At 39.2% G+C, this 18108-nt stretch overlaps 1 protein-coding gene across 2 annotated transcripts in view; it reads right to left on the bottom strand.

Annotated features, from left to right (window-relative positions):
* Positions 1–18108, bottom strand: part of ASAP1 (ArfGAP with SH3 domain, ankyrin repeat and PH domain 1) — a 329105-nt gene that overhangs the window by 130317 nt on the left and 180680 nt on the right. For both annotated transcript variants that reach the window (XM_073330123.1, XM_073330124.1), the window contains exons 8-11: positions 14270–14399; positions 13344–13429; positions 11471–11546; positions 5830–5916 (exon numbers count right to left, since the gene is read on the bottom strand). In XM_073330123.1, the coding sequence (XP_073186224.1) occupies positions 5830–5916; positions 11471–11546; positions 13344–13429; positions 14270–14399 (379 nt within the window). The remainder of the gene's footprint in view (positions 1–5829; positions 5917–11470; positions 11547–13343; positions 13430–14269; positions 14400–18108) is intronic.

Here is an 18108-nt window from a genome sequence, read left to right as displayed (position 1 = left end):
GGAACTGACACGTGCAATCACTCAAAGAAGAGCTACAAGGTATCTGGTTTGTGTTAAAAGTGTCATGGGAGCTTTAATTATGAACAGCCAAGACCTCAATTTTACTACCTTAAAGTACTTTGGAAGGTAAATGGTAAGTTAATTTGTGAATTTTGATGCAATTTAAAATAGTTTAGAACCTTACAAATCTGCAAGAGAAAATCCAATTTCAGTTCATATGCTGTAATATTCTGAATTATCTGTAAATTTCCTGATGTTAAATGCTACAATGCAGTAATGCAAGGGAAAAATGCCCTTAATCTCTAACAGCCATGCCATCTGTTTCAGTAACAAACTCCAACTTTAATCATGTAAAAGTTCAAATACCCATAGATCATTGAAGAATTCGTTGTTCAAACCAGGGTCATTTATCTTCTGTGTCAATGTCATTTAACTCGTGTGCTGAGTGCTATGTTATTTTGGTATTAAAGGACTAAAAAGCTATTGTATATTTTAAAAGCTGTGACAATCTAATGAGTAAGGACTCAGTTTAACAAAGCACGTAAGTATTTAGGAGTACAGTATAAGTTACAGTAACTCCTCACTTAAAGTTGTCCCGGTTAACGTTGTTTCGTTGTTACGTTGCTGATCTATTAGAGAACATGCTCGTTTAAAGTTGTGCAATGCTCCCTTATAACATTGTTTGGCAGCCGCCTGCTTTGTCCACTGCTTGCAGAAAGAGCAGCCCGTTGGAGCCAGCTGGTGGGGACTTGGAACTGGGGTGAACCAGCAACCCCCCATCAGCTTCCCGCTCCCCTAAATTCCCTGTGCTGTAGCCTCCCAACAGGCTATCAGTTGCCAGGCAGTTCAGTTGTCCCTCCCCGCACTGCCATGTGCTGCTCCTGCCCTCTGCCTTGGAGGGAGTCTCCTACTTGCTGTACAGGGCGGCGGAGGAGGGGGAGGAGGAAGAATGGTTAATATGTCAGGGTGTCCCCCTCCCCCCTGCATCCCGCTTACACCATAGCCATAGAGCAGGGGGGACACACAACAGGGCTCAGGACAGAGGGAGCTTGCTGATCTACTTAAAAAGGCAATGTACTTAGAGTGGGGTCAGCATACTTAAAGGGATAATATGCATCTCTCTCTCTCTCTCTGTCTCGCACACACACAGGTAGGAGTCTCTGTCTGCCATGCTGTCTCCCCTCCCTCCATTTGTGCTGCCTTGTAGAGTGTGAGGCTACATTAACAACAATGTGTTAACCCTTGAGGGCTCAGCTGTTCTAGTTCATCATTTAGCAGTAAGGCATTCCCTGGGAAATATCCCATCCTCTGACTTCACCACCTCAACCAAGCCTCACAATCATCACTGCTGTGTACAGTATTAAATTGTTTGTATAAAACTTATACTGTTTGTATACATATAATATAGTCTTTTGTCTGGTGAAAAAAATTTCCCTGGAACCTAGCTGCCCCTACTTACATTAATTCTTATGGGGAAACTGGATTCGCTTAACATCGTTTTGCTTAAAGTCACATTTTTCAGGAACATAACTACAACGCTAAGCGAGGAGTTACTGTATTGTATTGGGTTTTTTCTTCATAAATGCAGTAATGCAAATTCTAGTGCATTTTAGGCCTAGAAAACAGACTGGAAAAAGAAAAGGAGTATTGGGTAATAGAAGACTCTGCAGCAGAGCAATGTCAAGAGACATTGTTGGTGAATTGAACTCTATAAATCTTTTTAATTCCATAGAACATCTCAGCTTCACTTAAAAAGTTATTAGGGATTGAGGAACTTGGAAAAAAACATCCTTGTTTTACAAATTCTATTAGAGAACATGCTCGTTTAAAGTTGTGCAATGCTCCCTTATAACATTGTTTGGCAGCCGCCTGCTTTGTCCACTGCTTGCAGAAAGGGCAGTCCGTTGGAGCCAGCTGGTGGGGACTTGGAACTGGGGTGAACCAGCAACCCCCCTATCAGATTCTCCTGGTCTCCCACAGTATTCTTGTCAGCAAGTTAAGGAAGTATGGGCTGGATGAATGCACTATAAGGTGGGTAGAAAGCTGGCTAGATTGTCGGGCTCAACAGGTAGTGATCAATGGCTCCATGTCTAGTTGGCAGCCGGTGTCAAGTGGAGTGCCACAGGGGTCGGTTCTGGGGCCGGTTTTGTTCAATATCTTCATAAATGATCTGGAGGATGGTGTAGATTGCACTCTCAGCAAATTTGCGGATGATACTAAACTGGGAGGAGTGGTAGATACGCTGGAGGGCAGGGATAGGATACAGAAGGACCTAGACAAATTGGAGGATTGGGCCAAAAGAAATCTGATGAGGTTCAATAAGGATAAGTGCAGGGTCCTGCACTTAGGACGGAAGAATCCAATACACCGCTACAGACTAGGGGCCAAATGGCTAGGCAGCAGTTCTGCGGAAAAGGACCTAGGGGTGACAGTGGATGAGAAGCTGGATATGAGTCGGCAGTGTGCCCTTGTTGCCAAGAAGGCCAATGGCATTTTGGGATGTATAAGTAGGGGCACAGCGAGCAGATCGAGGGACGTGATCGTTCCCCTCTATTCGACATTGGTGAGGCCTCATCTGGAGTACTGTGTCCAGTTTTGGGCCCCACACTTCAAGAAGGATGTGGATAAATTGGAGAGAGTCCAGCGAAGGGCAACAAAAATGATTAGGGGTCTGGAACACATGACTTATGAGGAGAGGCTGAGGGAGCTGGGATTGTTTAGCCTACAGAAGAGAAGAATGAGGGGGGATTTGATAGCTGCTTTTAACTACCTGAAAGGGGGTTCCAAAGAGGATGGCTCTAGACTGTTCTCAATGGTAGCAGATGACAGAACGAGGAGTAATGGTCTCAAGTTGCAGTGGGGGAGGTTTAGATTGGATATTAGGAAAAACTTTTTCACTAGGAGGGTGGTGAAACACTGGAATGTGTTACCTAGGGAGGTGGTAGAATCTCCTTCCTTAGAGGTTTTTAAGGTCAGGCTTGACAAAGCCCTGGCTGGGATGATTTAACTGGGAATTGGTCCTGTTTTGAGCAGGGGGTTGGACTAGATGACCTTCTGGGGTCCCTTCCAACCCTGATATTCTATGATTCTATGAAATTTTTTAAAATGATTTCAAAACACCATTTGGGTGTCAATATCTATTCAAATAGAACTTCTTTCCCTGAAAACAATTTATTCTTTCATTATAGTAAATGCCTCCCCTGAGCTCACTGAATATTTGAGAATAATGACCTTCCTCCTTTTACTTTAAAAGTATCCTTTTCAAGCCAAAATTTAATTTTAAAAGTGGGTTTATCTTTTATTTAAGTCTGACAGCTTGACACATGGTAACTGCAACTGGAATAACTAAATCAGTTCTAATTCACATTTTAGTTAGTTATTTTATTGCATGTCTGTGTGTGGAAACATACTTCAGAAAAAAAGTGCTATATTTCAATGGAACTTGTATTCATTTTTTGCCAACTTAAATTTCACTGAAATAAGATGAATTTAGTCAGAAATAAAAATGTGCAAACAAAATATGCAATTAAATAGCAAAAGGTGTTAATTTACAGCTGATTGAGCTCTTTTGGTTGCAGTTAGCATATAAACAAGACCTTAGAGAAACTTGGAGAACATACTGGGTAAAATACTGGTCTTACTGAAGTCAATGCGAGTTTTCCTGTTGACTTCAATTGGACCAGGAGTTCACTGGTTGTATGTATGGAATGCTCTCTCTAGTGGATTATCCTTTTGATCCATTGTCTATGTTTCATAATCCTTTTGTTTACAAAAAAACATGTATGAATTCTGGGTGTTAAACATGCAATACTCAGTGACTCTATTATAAGGAATACATACAGGAGCACAAGTTGCATTTTTAAGTAAGCCTCTCTGAGTTTTGAAAACTGTCTTGAAGATAATGGCCCCTAGCACACTATAAATTCAGAAAGGTAGTCTATATTTATTTTTTAATTCTCAGTAGAATTACTAATGCTATGAAATGATGAAAAAAACACTGAGCTGTTTCAGATTAACTGATAAACAACTTTAAAACTGGCATACTAAAACACATGATTATATATATTTCAGGAATGAATTACTATGCTCTGTTAACGTGTTGGGATTCTGATGTCAAATGTTTCTATATCTCTTTTTTATTAGTGATAGATCTTAAAATAAAACAAGAATAAACATTTCTGTTTCTAGATTTCTTGATAAAATTATTTTAAAATTTATGAAATTTTTCCGTTAATCCATTTCTGTTAATGAAGCCAACAATTATAAAATAACACTTAAAATTTGTGTTAAGTATGAAGATGTGGGAAAGAATGACTGTCTTTTAATAATTTACAAAAATACTAAATTATGACTATACATCTGACTTTAAATAAACCCTCTGAGAAGTCATATTGCAATCTACAGACATCAGCTAAAGAATTTCAGTGTGCTACATACAAAATTAACAATATAAAGTATATAAAAAATGGTCATTTGTTCTGGTTACCAATGTCCACTATCTAACATTAGCAATACTGCCCAATTATAGGATCCCCACCAAGGCATTAATCTTCATAAGAATCTTATTAGAGAGTGGAGGGTGCTCATGATTTACAATGTATGCCATTACAAAATCATCTGCACAATCCACTGATTGCCATTTTTAGTACCCTACGTTTAAGAACAAAAGAAGATTTGATAGAGTTTTCCATTTTTTAAACTACTAAAACTGAATCATGTTCTTCACTGTTTTGGAGAGAATATGATCAACACTTTCGCATTTGATTTCCCTCAGATTATTTTTAATTTCTACATCTATATACCAGCTGATGTTTAGATTTAGACTGAGCAGCCAATGAGGTACAACACTAGTTGCCAGCAAGGCTTTGTATTACACTGGCTACCAGCATGGTACATAACTGGTTACTCCAGAGATGGAGAGCTTTAAAAACACTATAGTAGAGTGCAATATAAGGGCTATACTATAACTATATTAAGTAACTGAAATAATTGATCATAAAAAAGACGGAAAACTTCAGATTCCTAATGTTATTTTCACCATATGTGTAAATTAAATATTAAATATTTCACATTCTTAATATAGTTAGATGAGGGATGGATAGTTGTTATTTTTGACCCTTAATGACATTAATTTTAAAATTTACTAAGTAGACCCTCTGCTCAAACTGTAATTACAACGCTTTCTCTGCAACTAAGCATACAAAACGTGACATTAAGAAATCATAGAAGGAGGGCATATTTATTTGCATGGCGTTTAAGAACATGGTTGGGTCAGGTGACCCTGTTAGGAGTAGTTGGTCATACAGACCAAACTTCATTACATATGTCCTGCTGCTGTAATCAAGATGTGAGAGGAGGAAGATCTGGACCAGCCTTAACAGTAAACATTTTCTTTTGAAAAAATTAAGTTTTTATTTTAAAAATAGGTTTATCTTCTTTCCCATCTTAAGTATTACCGACATCACAAAATAAAATGGCAGCAGCATGGGACGAATACGCAAAGGCAGATCTCATTTTTATTTTGAAATATTTTGTTACTTAGCATCATAGTATTGCACAGAATTTGTAGTATGATTTCTTGCTGTTTCTTTTGAGGAGCAGAAGGGGAGGGAAGGGTCTCTTCTCACATATGAAATCTGACAAATATCCAAAACCTTGCTCTGTATTGACATGTAGTTGGATATTTTGAATGTTATTTTTGTTGAATACTGTTTAGGAAACAAACAAATTGTTCTGCACAAAGAAATGATGCCTATATACGCCAGTTTTCAACTCAGACTTCATACAATTTACATTCTGCTCGAGAGTAAGACATGTAAAATTACCTACCTCTTTCTGATCAAGCTGTAAAGAGGATTTTATCAAGTCTCGGAGCGCAGTAAGCTGTTTCTTTTCTTCATCTTGTGTCTGCTTTATCTGTGGAAGGAAAAATTACTGGTATTATTTCCTTTTCTAAAAGCAACTTTTACCTTCAAAGTTTAAATTCACCAAATTTGGCACTCTGTATTTGGCCTTCGTGGCCCCTGCCTGAGGTCCCGCTGCTCTGCTACGCTTGCCCCAGGAAGCAGTGAGATAGGAGAAAAAGTGGAGCAAAGGTGGGTCCTCCATGCCTTTCTGGTGAGGCCTCACTGAAGCAGCCATGTTGGAAGCTAAAGAAACCTGGTCCTCCAAGGTCTAAAAGGGGTAGGGACAGTCAAGCCAATCAGAGCCCTCAGGCTCAGATAACAGGAACGGCAGGGCCTTAGCAGGTCATCCTGGCTGAAATCAGAGGAGTGAGAAAGAGAGGTCCTCTATGGCTTGGAGATAGAAAAGAACCGAAGGATGCTGGCCCTGAAATAGGGCTGGAGACAAAAAGGGTCTGGTAGGAGAAGACCAGAGAAATAGCAACGGACTGAAGTAAGCAGTAAGTGGCTACTGTGTATAGGGTTCCTGTGTTGGAACTCAGAATAGTGGGTGTGCCTGGGTTCCCCTACCAGCCACAGCTAAAGTATAAACCCCAAGAAGGGGACAGGCTTTATTTGGGAGCCTGAACAAACAGCCCAATTTAAAGTGCCCAGAGCCAGGGCTGAAGACCTGAGCGAGGGCAAACAGACTGTTTAGTTATTGGACTTGGATACCCCAGAAAGGGTTCATTCAGACTTTGTGACTGGATTGGAAAGCCAAGCCACGGAAGGAAGATCCAATAAGGTTGGCCAGCAGCCTGCAGGGAGCACCAGAGATAAGCAAAGGACTGTGATAGCACACCCCACCACTCAGAGCCATTACAGTCACCCATGAAAATTAAACACACAGTAGTCTATTCCTTATGTATTTATCCTCTATACGCATATACCTCAAAAGCAAGCCAAAGTGAATGTATATTGAGAAATAGCCTCTTCAGTCTCTGCAAATGGATAGCATGTACTTTCTTGCCATATGTTAATGGTTCATTATAGTTAACACCACTAAATTAGTCTCCAAAGTCTTAATATTTCAAATAAGCTTGACAGCTGGTTTATAACTAGACTGGAAACGGAAAGAGTTTAATTCAACCACATACATAAGGTCTGGGAGCATGTGTAATTCTGTGGCCAGAGGTAGGGGTGATGTCATCTGATTTGTAAAAGTCTACAGAATCTCAGTTTAACAGTGTCAACTTCTGCAGCATGATAGGAGGGAATCGCTGCCATCCTGGCTCCCAGGTTGAGGTCCACCAGTTGGTAGAAATTTTAATAATACAGTGTTGTTGGAAATGGATTGAGCTGGGTATCATTCAAAAGCCCTATCTCCCTCCAAAAAAATGGTATCAAATATGACAAATCCTAGAACAATTATGTAAATATATATTTAAGAAAATGTTTTAAAATATATTTTTTAAATTATACTTTAACACAGGCATGTCAAACATGCAGTCCTCACGAAGATAAATTGTGGCCTTTGACTGACAGTACTGTGTTATCAGTTAATGTCCAGAACATACCTGCTAAATTTTTTTAAGGTTACAGATTACTCTAAATGGAAGGAGAGCTTCAAGTTGATTTGCCATCATCAGCAAAACAAGAAGTGGTTCCGTGGGACTGATTATCAGCTTTATTTATTATGCCAAAACAGTTGTAATGAGGTACTGGTTAAGACGTCAGCATCCAGCCAGAAATTACTGGAATTCATCTGCAAACGGTATGCATGTAGTTACATAACGTATATTACATAACATAATTAATTACAATTCCAAAGTAATTTATTACAAAATCCTTATTTTTACTTCGGTCTTGATCCTTTTTAGGCATTAATGGGGAGACACAAGAGTACTGACTAACCGCTGAATCTTTGGAGACTATAACTGTGGAGGACCTGGTTAAACACAATGCTCAGTGGCACTTTAAATGCTGTAAGAAGTGCACCCATAACCTGAATTTAGCAAGGCTGGAGAGGAAGTACATTGTGCATCAGGAAAAAGTTGAAGATGCTGGGATATGTGCTAGCTGTGGGCAAGACTCACCTTATACTAGTTCCCATGGCACATGTTTCGAGAACACCTGCTTCTTGTCTGGTAAGCTGGAAGCCCAATGGCATCCATTAAATATAGTTTCAACACATGAGACAAGTGAGAAACTATATGAAGTAGTCACCCTTGGTGAGAACATTCCCTGGAAAATAAAGTTTTAAGTGGCTGCATTGATCCAAAAGACACCCACACATACAACACTGCCTATCACATCGACTATGCCAAGGAAGTATGTAATGTGTTGCATCAAAAGTAAAAGAAACAAATACTGGTTTTACCACTGCAAACTGTACAACTCAACTGGAGTTGACTAATTGTCTTGCAGAGGCTCTAATGAATGGGAAAGTGGTGTTGATGGCTGATGCAGAAACTAAATAGAGAGAAATATATGCTTTGAATGGGATAGAAAAGGAACAAATGTTTAACAGAAAGGCTCTTAGAGCACATATTGAAGATGAACTGCGGGCTACGAACATTGCTTTTTGCAATCTGATCCACAGAAATGAATCTCAGCACATATCCTTGAAATCTTCAAAAGAAGTGGCACTATCAAAAGCAGAAAAAAAGAGCTGATTCCAACAGTAATATTAAGACACTGTTTGCAGCTGCTAAAATTTTACAGAAAGGCATTTTGTCCTGCATGCAGTATGTTGGGAGTTTCAGGGACCGATAGATGATGCCCAACCTGAATAAGAGATATGGAAAAGTCTGACCCTGACATATGGGAGAAATTTTGAAAACGAAATGTGGTTGTTAGAAGGTTGCCTCTTGGCCACTTCTGTCCACATGATGCCCTAAAACAAGAATACAGAGCTTTGAAAGTCCTTGGGGAGGGAGAGGTGAGGGGGCGGGTTGGTGGGCATAACAGTATACAAATGGAAAAGGAGTACTTGTGGCACCTTAGAGACTAACCAATTTATTTGAGCATAAGCTTTCATGAGCTACAGCTCACTTCATCGGATGCATCCGATGAAGTGAGCTGTAGCTCACAAAAGCTTATGCTCAAATAAATTGGTTAGTCTCTAAGGTGCCACAAGTACTCCTTTTCTTTTTGCAAATACAGACTAACACGGCTGTTACTCTGAAACCTGTCAGTATACAAATGCTCTTTCCTATTTTCCTGACAATCCCGGAACTCCATCGAATTTCAAATGAAACATTAAGCATGGCTGAGATGACTCCCCAGAAGTAACCAAACATCATCTAGTCTCATCAGGTGCTGTTAAACGTTAAGAAGGGTCGATTTTAAAGCTACAGGATGATCTTACTCTCTCTGAAAACCAATTTGCATATGACAGACCGGAGCTCATTAATAGCAAATCTTCAGTGATAAGATTACAGACAGGTCATTGTTTACTCATCTCCTTGTTGTGTCTAGATCTCAGGGTGATACTGATCTATGTGAGACTTTGGGAAAGTAAGAGTTCTCCGTGATACCACGACTGATGGTCGAATGTAAAGGAACAATGTATACGTGCCAGGAGAAAAGCAAACTAATGCACAACTTGCATAGTCTTTCTAAGCCAACACCTACTGACAGATTTTCTAGTGCTCTCTGTGAGAAGGTACCCAATACTTCCTCAAGATTCTATTTTTGTGCATGCTGCTGGGAATCAGAATCACAGTATATCCCTCCAAGCTGTGTTCCTACTACTTAGAACATTAAAAGCTGGCACGTTGCCAGCATTCATATGCTGAGTTTACCATTTCAAGACCAAGATTGTAACACTTGCAGAGCTATGTTGGTGGATATTGTCTAAGAAGCAGAAAGAGAAAAGTTGCCACTGACAAGGGGTACATTTATACCTGCTACCAAAAGGGCAAACTATCAAGTAATGAAATGGTTTTAGGACGATTAAGCGCATCCAAAACTATCTTCCCATATTGGGCATGAATCGGTCTTCGAGGAGAACCTGATCACATCAGTTAAGTGTGAAATACCATGCATTCTTGAATCAATCCTTCAGCTAATCAAATGCTTGTATGCAATGACCAGATGCTCAACACCCTGCAAATGTCTGGCCAGCAGCCTGCCTGGCATAGAGATGTGTTAGCTTGGCATGTACAAGGATCAGTGTGATCACATAGCTAGCAGTGAGGCCCTAGACAAGGACAACACTGATGATGAATACATGTTTTCAGTCCAACATGTCCAGACTAGCTTCCCTAGTATTACCAAAGATCAACATGTTTTTTATGTAAGCAAGACATCCCTGTGTTGAAGTATAATTAAAATGTTGGGTTTTAAACATTATCTCAAATACATATCTACATATGTATGTCATGTTTGTCATCATTGTGTTTGTGGGAGAAAGGGCTTTTGAACGATACCCAACTTGACCCATTTCCAATGACACTTATCAAATTTCACCAACTGGAGATCTGGCAGCACGCCCTCCTCCCCCGACCCCATTACGCCATAGAGGGTGACACCACTGAAATTATGATTCTGTAGATTTTTACAAATCAAATGACACTTTCCTTACCTTTGTATCGTTCACTTGCTCCCAGAATGAGATTTTAACACATTATGCCCCCAGACTAATAAACTACAAAAGCTAATGGGATTACCATGGCAATGTCTACACAACAAAAACAAACAAACCAATCAACCAAGTAGTGGAAGCGAGTCAGAGTTGTAGGTCAACTGATTCGGGCTTGCGGGGCTCATGCTACAGGGCTAATAGTAGTGTAAATGTTCCTGTTCAGTCTGGAGCTCAGACTAGGAGACCCTCCTCCCTTGCTGGGTTTCTGAGCCCGTACTCCAGTCCTAGCAGGAATATCGACACTGCTATTTTTAGTCCTATAGTGAGAGCCCATGAGCTGAAGTCAATTGTCCAAGGCTCTGAGACATATTGCCACAGGATTTTTTATGCCATGTACATGTACCTTATGACTTCAGATTATGAAATACAAAATTACATTGGTGACACTGAGCTCTAATACTTTATCATTTTTTGCCTCCAAATCAACAATCACCATTTGCAATATTAGTATTTGAGAGATTACAGAACTACACAATTCACTCATCAAATGCTGTGTTGTACACAATTCCAAATTAAGTCTGTATTGTCAAGCAGTCCATTATGAAAACCAGACACAGATAAAATTTGTGCTATATTAGTGAATATCTGATGCAAGAATACCCATCCAGTACTATCCACATGGTACAACAGTTAAAGCCTCTATTTGCAGCTGAATAGATAACTTCTTCCTCAAAGTAAATCATGGTATAACTTACAGAATGCAAAGGTTTTAGGAAACAGTTAGTACCATCTAACTACTAAGATAGCTTGTCCCACCATTTTAGTTACAGTTGAGGCTTGAAGGAACACTTTTTTATTTTTACAGTGTAAATGTGAAGTTAGATTATACTTTTAGCTATTTAGTTATTTCGGTTTACTGATAGCACTTAAGACTGAATTCAGATGAACAAGCAAAAACATTTTCCTATTTTCAAACACTACAGTACCTCAAATTACTTACATTGTATAAATCGGCAGCCAACTTTTCAATATACTGTTTCAACTTATCAGCAGTTTTCAAGCCATCTTGGAAGAAACTACAATGGAAAATACCCGTGATTTATCAGCAATACATGAATTTTCTGTATCAAAAATCATTGAATTTTACATTGAAAATTATACACAACTTATACCCATTACCAGTTGTCTGAAACCATCTGAAATATCGTTTCCACATAGCTCTAATTTGAAAGCACTTTAAAGATATGAATGTTATATTATAATTCTTCACAAATATCCCTTACTGCATGAATACAGAGTATGCCCAAATATATGTAATTTTATGACTGAGTTAATCTTGAAACTGCTTTTGCATACAATTTTGATTTGGTTTTAGCATTTCAGACTTCAGAGTATACAGTGATGTCATGTAAAAAGCAAATTCACACAGTACACACACTGCAAAAGCCTACGTGTACGAGTCTCATAAAACTCTGCAAACCCCACACACATTCACCCAAACTGCATTCATCAACTGATAGGTAGACATAGGACATACAAACCTCTGTAGATAAACACAATATTAATCTCTGTCAACTAAGTATTTATTTTAAGTGGAAAGCTCTGGGAAAGAGACTGTAATTTATCCACCAGAGAGACAAGCTCTTAATTCATGTATTTCTCTTAAGATTTCAATGGCACACTCTCCCTTACCACTTCTGTCAGCAGAAGAGATTTAACACTGACTTCTACCCCTAGATACCAACATCAATAGAGATAAATTTCATTGTTTTATTTTATCACTGCTAGTAAACATTTTTCTCTTTAGCGATTCCTATCTCTCTCTCTCTCTCTCTCATCACAGCTGCACATGAGATCTCCCTCATCTTGTGCATCAATTCAAGACAAAAGCGTCTTAAAGTCTAGTTTTGGTAAGTCTGCCTCTGTGCTCCCATCTGTAAAAACTGATATAATTTACCACTTATCTACTGATGTCACATGGATGCTGTCAGGATTACTTGTTTGTAAAATGATTTTGAAGACTAAAAGTGCTATGTAAATATTAATTATTATTACGTAGAAGTAAGCAAGTTACCTGTTCATTACATTCCAGCTCCATCTGCTTTGACAGTTAAAATCTGCTTCCTACACAGCACTAGAGGGTTATGCTGCCTTTTCACTAGACCTACCTCTCTCTCTGGTTCCCTCTTTTCTTTTTGAAGGAAGCAGTTCTTTACTTGCCTGTGGAATCTCTATTTAGGTTGGTCATATTGTAGTCACCATCTTTTCACTTGGAGGAGGACTAGAGAGAGCAGTATTTGGACCAGACAAAGCTATTCCCTAATTAACCTAATGGATCACTGTTGTGCAATACAAAAAATACCCTTCAACCCTCTCACTCCCACAGAGTGAGAAACTCAGAACAGAAATGAAAGATACAAATTTGATATGGCCTTACAAAACACTATCTTCAAGTTCGTTTACTAGTAAGAATTATGGATACACATAAGAGAGCTAGCATGTATTCTACTGCAGTCCAGTCACTTTACCCTAGTGATATTAAATGGAACACAAAATTGAATAAAGAACTGAATTCTATTGATACTTTAAAATCAAATTCAATGGCTCTCAATTCATAGACAGCACTGATCATTAAATATTCAGAATGGCCCAATTTAACAGTCTGCTTGGAATAGACATTACCTGGACTTGAGTCAAAGCTAGGCAATGTTCACATTTCTGTTGTCAGATTTATTTGGCAGAAAAGCCTCAAATGCTTCAATGACCCACCATCAAAAGACAGACACCATCAAGACAATGTAGCAAAGGGAGGTAGAGAAACACATTTGTTTAACTGAAATATTGGATTTAACGATCCAAAGTGTTATACTTACTTGCACTGTGCATGATAATACTTAATAAGATTCTGTAGAAGGTCCACACCTTTTTTTGTCTTGATTTCATTAACCTTAATGAGATACTGTAGAAATAAAAACATAACTTGCTGATGATATTTATACGTTAGATCTTCAGCTATGTTCAAAAAGAAGAGCTTCTGTCTCCAATCTGTTCAACTAATTCAATAATGATCTCTGTGGTTACCTTGTTGCTGATTTGCAGAACATTGAACCAACACACAATGATTAAAACCTGAATACGCAAAATAAATTAGTATGTTTTTAGAATGCCCAAATGAACTAATTTTAACAATTTCTAATACAAGTTTGCCATAAATGCAGGAATTTTTCCCCCCTCAAACGGTAGGAAGACATGCCTTTTCATTACATCACAATTATTAGTGCATTACTTCAAAATAAGAATGTTATCAAATTCTAATTGATTTCTCCTCAAATTGAATATAAAGAGAACTATTTTAAAAGTTACTAGTAAATATTTTAGAAGCGATCATCGTAAATTAATATTGATTGAACTGACATGTCAGTTTAACAGGCATCACCAGATTCTCAACCAAATATTTCCTAATTTTACAAACAATATATCAGAAAAGACATCCGGAACAGCAATGCTTTGCACCTAAAGACCAAGAAAACTGTTTTTGCTTACTATGCTTTCTTTAGCTCGAGAGCCTTACTCTAACAATCTAAACAGAGGACTGAAACTCAAAATGAGAGGATGGCGAAGCCATGTCTTGCATAGGATTTCCAGAACAATAATCTTTAATATAGTTCAGCCACTTGACAGCCAAATGCATTTTCTAATTTCACTAGCAAGAGAATTTCATCACCACTTTCTAATAGGATCGATAGGACACTTCTATTAAAGTATGACACATAATTAAATGGTGAAAGTTGTTTCTTACTTCACACATCTGGAGCTGAAATAGTCGCCTTTCCTTCTCCATTTCTTCTGCTATCTCAGCTCCTGTTATCTCTGTTCGTATCATCCCATGCTGTTTTGCATGTTCTCTTTTTTCCTTTTCAATTTTTGTGCTGGAATTATAATTAAAATAGATTTTGGGAAACTTATTTCACTGTAATGTGATCTAGAAATTTTACTAAAACATACATTGTATAACATCATGATGGAAAAATAGCCATTCTGTAAACACACATTCTCCCATATTTTAACAAGTTCCCTCAATAATACCTTGGGATTTGAGAGAACTGACTTGCAGACGAAATGCTGCCATCACTATTAGGTGAGCCCTCAGTGAACTGAGTAAGAGACCAGAAGACTGATGTGTAATAGATACTCCAAAATGTCCTGAATGAAGGCCAGTATTGGCTGAATTCTCCACTTGGACCAATAAGCTGCCGTAATAGAAGGCCTCCTACTGTTAAGCAACATCTGTCAAACAGCTTCCGAACATTGTTGCTCCCTCCTCATCTAGTCATGCAACATCCACACCATGAGATACAGAGTGCTAAGTGCAAAACTTGACCTTAGTTGACCCAACTCGTGGTGCTGAGTCAGTAGATCAGGATGAAGAGGAAGTAATATGGGAGGCTGAACCAACAGACTGAGAAGGTCAGACAACCAACATTGCTTCAGCGAAGCTGGAGTGTGGAGAATCATTTTGGCATGCTCCAACTTCAGCTTTAAAATGACCTTTGTGGTGACTGGGATTGGGGAGGGTGGAAGCATACATCAGAGCTAATCCCTAATTGAAGTGCAAGGGGTTGTTTGGAAGCCTGGGATGAGACCTGCTTGAGAGCAAAATTGATGGCACTTCTTGTTGTCTCTTGTTACAGAAAGATCAACAGTCAGAATGCCCCATTCTGCAAAGCTGGATCTCACCACACACTGACTTCAGAGACCACTCATGATCCTGGGAGAAATTCCTACTGTGCTAGAACTGCCAGTTGAGTATGGCCCAACACCTAGATTCATAGATTCATAGATATTTAGGTCAGAAGGGACCATTATGATCATCTAGTCTGACCTCCTGCACAATGCAGGCCACAGAATTTCACCCACCACTCCTAAAAAAGACCTCACACCTATATCTGTGCTATTGAAGTCCTCAAATTGTAGTTTGAAGACCTCAAGGAGCAGAGAATCCTCCAGCAAGTGACCCGTGCCCCATGCTACAGAGGAAGGCGAAAAACCTCCAGGGCCTTCCAATCTGCCCTGGAGGAAAATTCCTTCCCGACCCCAAATATGGCGATCAGCTAAACCCTGAGCATATGGGCAAGATTCATCAGCCAGATACTACAGAAAATTCTTTCCCGGGTAACTTGGATCTTACCCCATCTAAAAACCCATCACAGGCCATTGGGCCTATTTACCATGAATATTTAATTACCAAAACCATGTTATCCCATCATACCATCTCCTCCATAAACTTATCGAGTTTAATCTTAAAGCAAGATAGATCTTTTGCCCCCACTACTTCCCTCGGAAGGCTATTCCAAAACTTCACTCCTCTGATGGTTAGAAACCTTCGTCTAATTTCTAATCTAAATTTCCTAGTGGCCAGTTTATATCCATTTGTTCTTGTGTCCACATTGGTACTGAGTTTAAATAATTCCTCTCCCTCTCTGGTATTTATCCCTCTGATATATTTATAGAGAGCAATCATATCTCCCCTCAACCTTCTTTTAGTTAGGCTAAACAAGCCAAGCTCCCTGAGTCTCCTTTCATAAGACAAGTTTTCCATTCCTCGGATCATCCTAGTAGCCCTTCTCTGTACCTGTTCCAGTTTGAATTCATCCTTCTTAAACATGGGAGACCAGAACTGCACACAGTATTCCAGGTGAGGTCTCACCAGTGCCTTATATAACGGTACTAAAACCTCCTTATCCCTATTGGAAATACCTCTCCTGATGCATCCCAAGACGACATTAGCTTTTTTCACAGCCATATCACATTGGCAGCTCATAGTCATCCTATGATCAACCAATACTCCAAGGTCCTTTTCCTCCTCCGTTACTTCTAGTTGATGCGTCCCTAGCTTATAACTAAAATTCTTGTTATTAATCCCTAAATGCATGACCTTACACTTCTCACTATTAAATTTCATCCTATTCCTATTACTCCAGTTTACAAGGTCATCCAGATCCTCCTGTAGGGTATCCCTGTCCTTCTCTAAATTAGCAATACCTCCCAGCTTTGTATCATCTGCAAACTTTATTAGCACACTCCCACGTTTTGTGCCCAGGTCAGTAATAAAAAGATTAAATAAGATTGGTCCCAAAACTGATCCTTGAGGAACTCCACTGGTAACCTCCCTCCAACTTGACAGTTCACCTTTCAGTAGGACCCGTTGTAGTCTCCCCTTTAACCAATTCCCTATCCACCTTTCAATTTTCCTATTGATGCCCATCTTATCCAATTTAACTAATAATTCCCCATGTGGCACAGTATCAAACGCCTTACTAAACAGATACTTTGCCTCAGTTTTCAGTAAGGGTAATGAGGAGTTTGGGAGAAGCGGCTAATGGGAATGAGAATAAGGAAGCATCAATTACCACTTCCAGAGTGGAAGCCAAACTCGAACAGCTTAATGGGACCAAATGAAGGTGCCCAGATAATCTCCATACAAGAATATTAAAGGAACTGGTACATGAAATTGCAAGCCCAATAGCAAGGACTTTTAATGAATCTGTAAACTCAGGAGGCGTACCCTATGATTGGAGAATTGCAAATATAGTACCTATATTTAAGAAAGGAAAACATAATGGTCTGGGGAACTACAGGACCATTGATTTGACCTCCATTGTATACAAGGTCTTAGAACAAATTTTGGAAGAAAGAATGATTAAAGATACAGAGGTAAGTGGTAACTGGGATAGAATTCAACATAGTTTTACAAAAGATAGATCATGCAGACCAACTCAATCTTTCTTTGAGAAGATGACAGATTTTCTAGACAATGGAAATTCAGTAGATCTAACATCCCTAGATTTCAGTAAAGCATCTGATACATTTCCATATGGGAAATTATTAGTTAAACTGTAGACAATGGGGATTATAATATGAGAATCAAAAGGTGGGTAAGGAATTGGTTAGAGGTGAGACTACAACGAGCCATATTGAAACATCAGGCCAGAGAGAGATTATTAGTGGAGTTCCTCAGGGATTCATCTTGGGACCTGTGACAGGATCCCCAGGGTACAACCTGGAACTGGGGTACCGCACTGCCCCCGTAACTCTCCAGCCCGGGCTGTCTCTCACAATACTTTGCTAGTGACAAGCAGAAAACCCCTCCATGCGCTGTTATCACGAAGCACAACATGTGGAGCCCCACACCCAGCTAGACAGCATGAATGCTCCCAGAGCCACTCACGAATCACGCAGAGAAAGACACCAGCAAATCTCCCAAGCCTGGCACCCTAGACTGTACTGTCTTGCCCTGGTCAGAAGCCTAACCAGTGTAAGTTTATTACCCAGTCTGTCCCTCCCTTGATGTGGAGAGGACACACACTAGCCTTTGTCACCTGAGCTGAAATTTCCCATGCACTTCAACCAAAACACACTGTTTTTGGTAAAATATAAAATAGATTTATTAACTACCAAAAGATAGATTTTAAGTGATTATAAGTAGTAGACACAAAAGGTCAGAGATAGTTACCAAAGAAAATAAAAGGTAAGCGCAGAGTCTAAATCTTAAACCTTAATAGACTAGGCAGTATTTGGCTCCAGCAGTTTTCTCACTCCACTGGATGTTACAGTTCTTAATACACAGGCTTCCCCTTT

Source organism: Lepidochelys kempii, chromosome 2 (assembly GCF_965140265.1).
Source record: "Lepidochelys kempii isolate rLepKem1 chromosome 2, rLepKem1.hap2, whole genome shotgun sequence".
Lineage (NCBI taxonomy): Eukaryota > Metazoa > Chordata > Testudines > Cheloniidae > Lepidochelys > Lepidochelys kempii.
The sequence above is the reverse complement of the archived record's forward strand: the minus strand, read 5'-3'. Positions and strand labels throughout refer to the sequence as shown.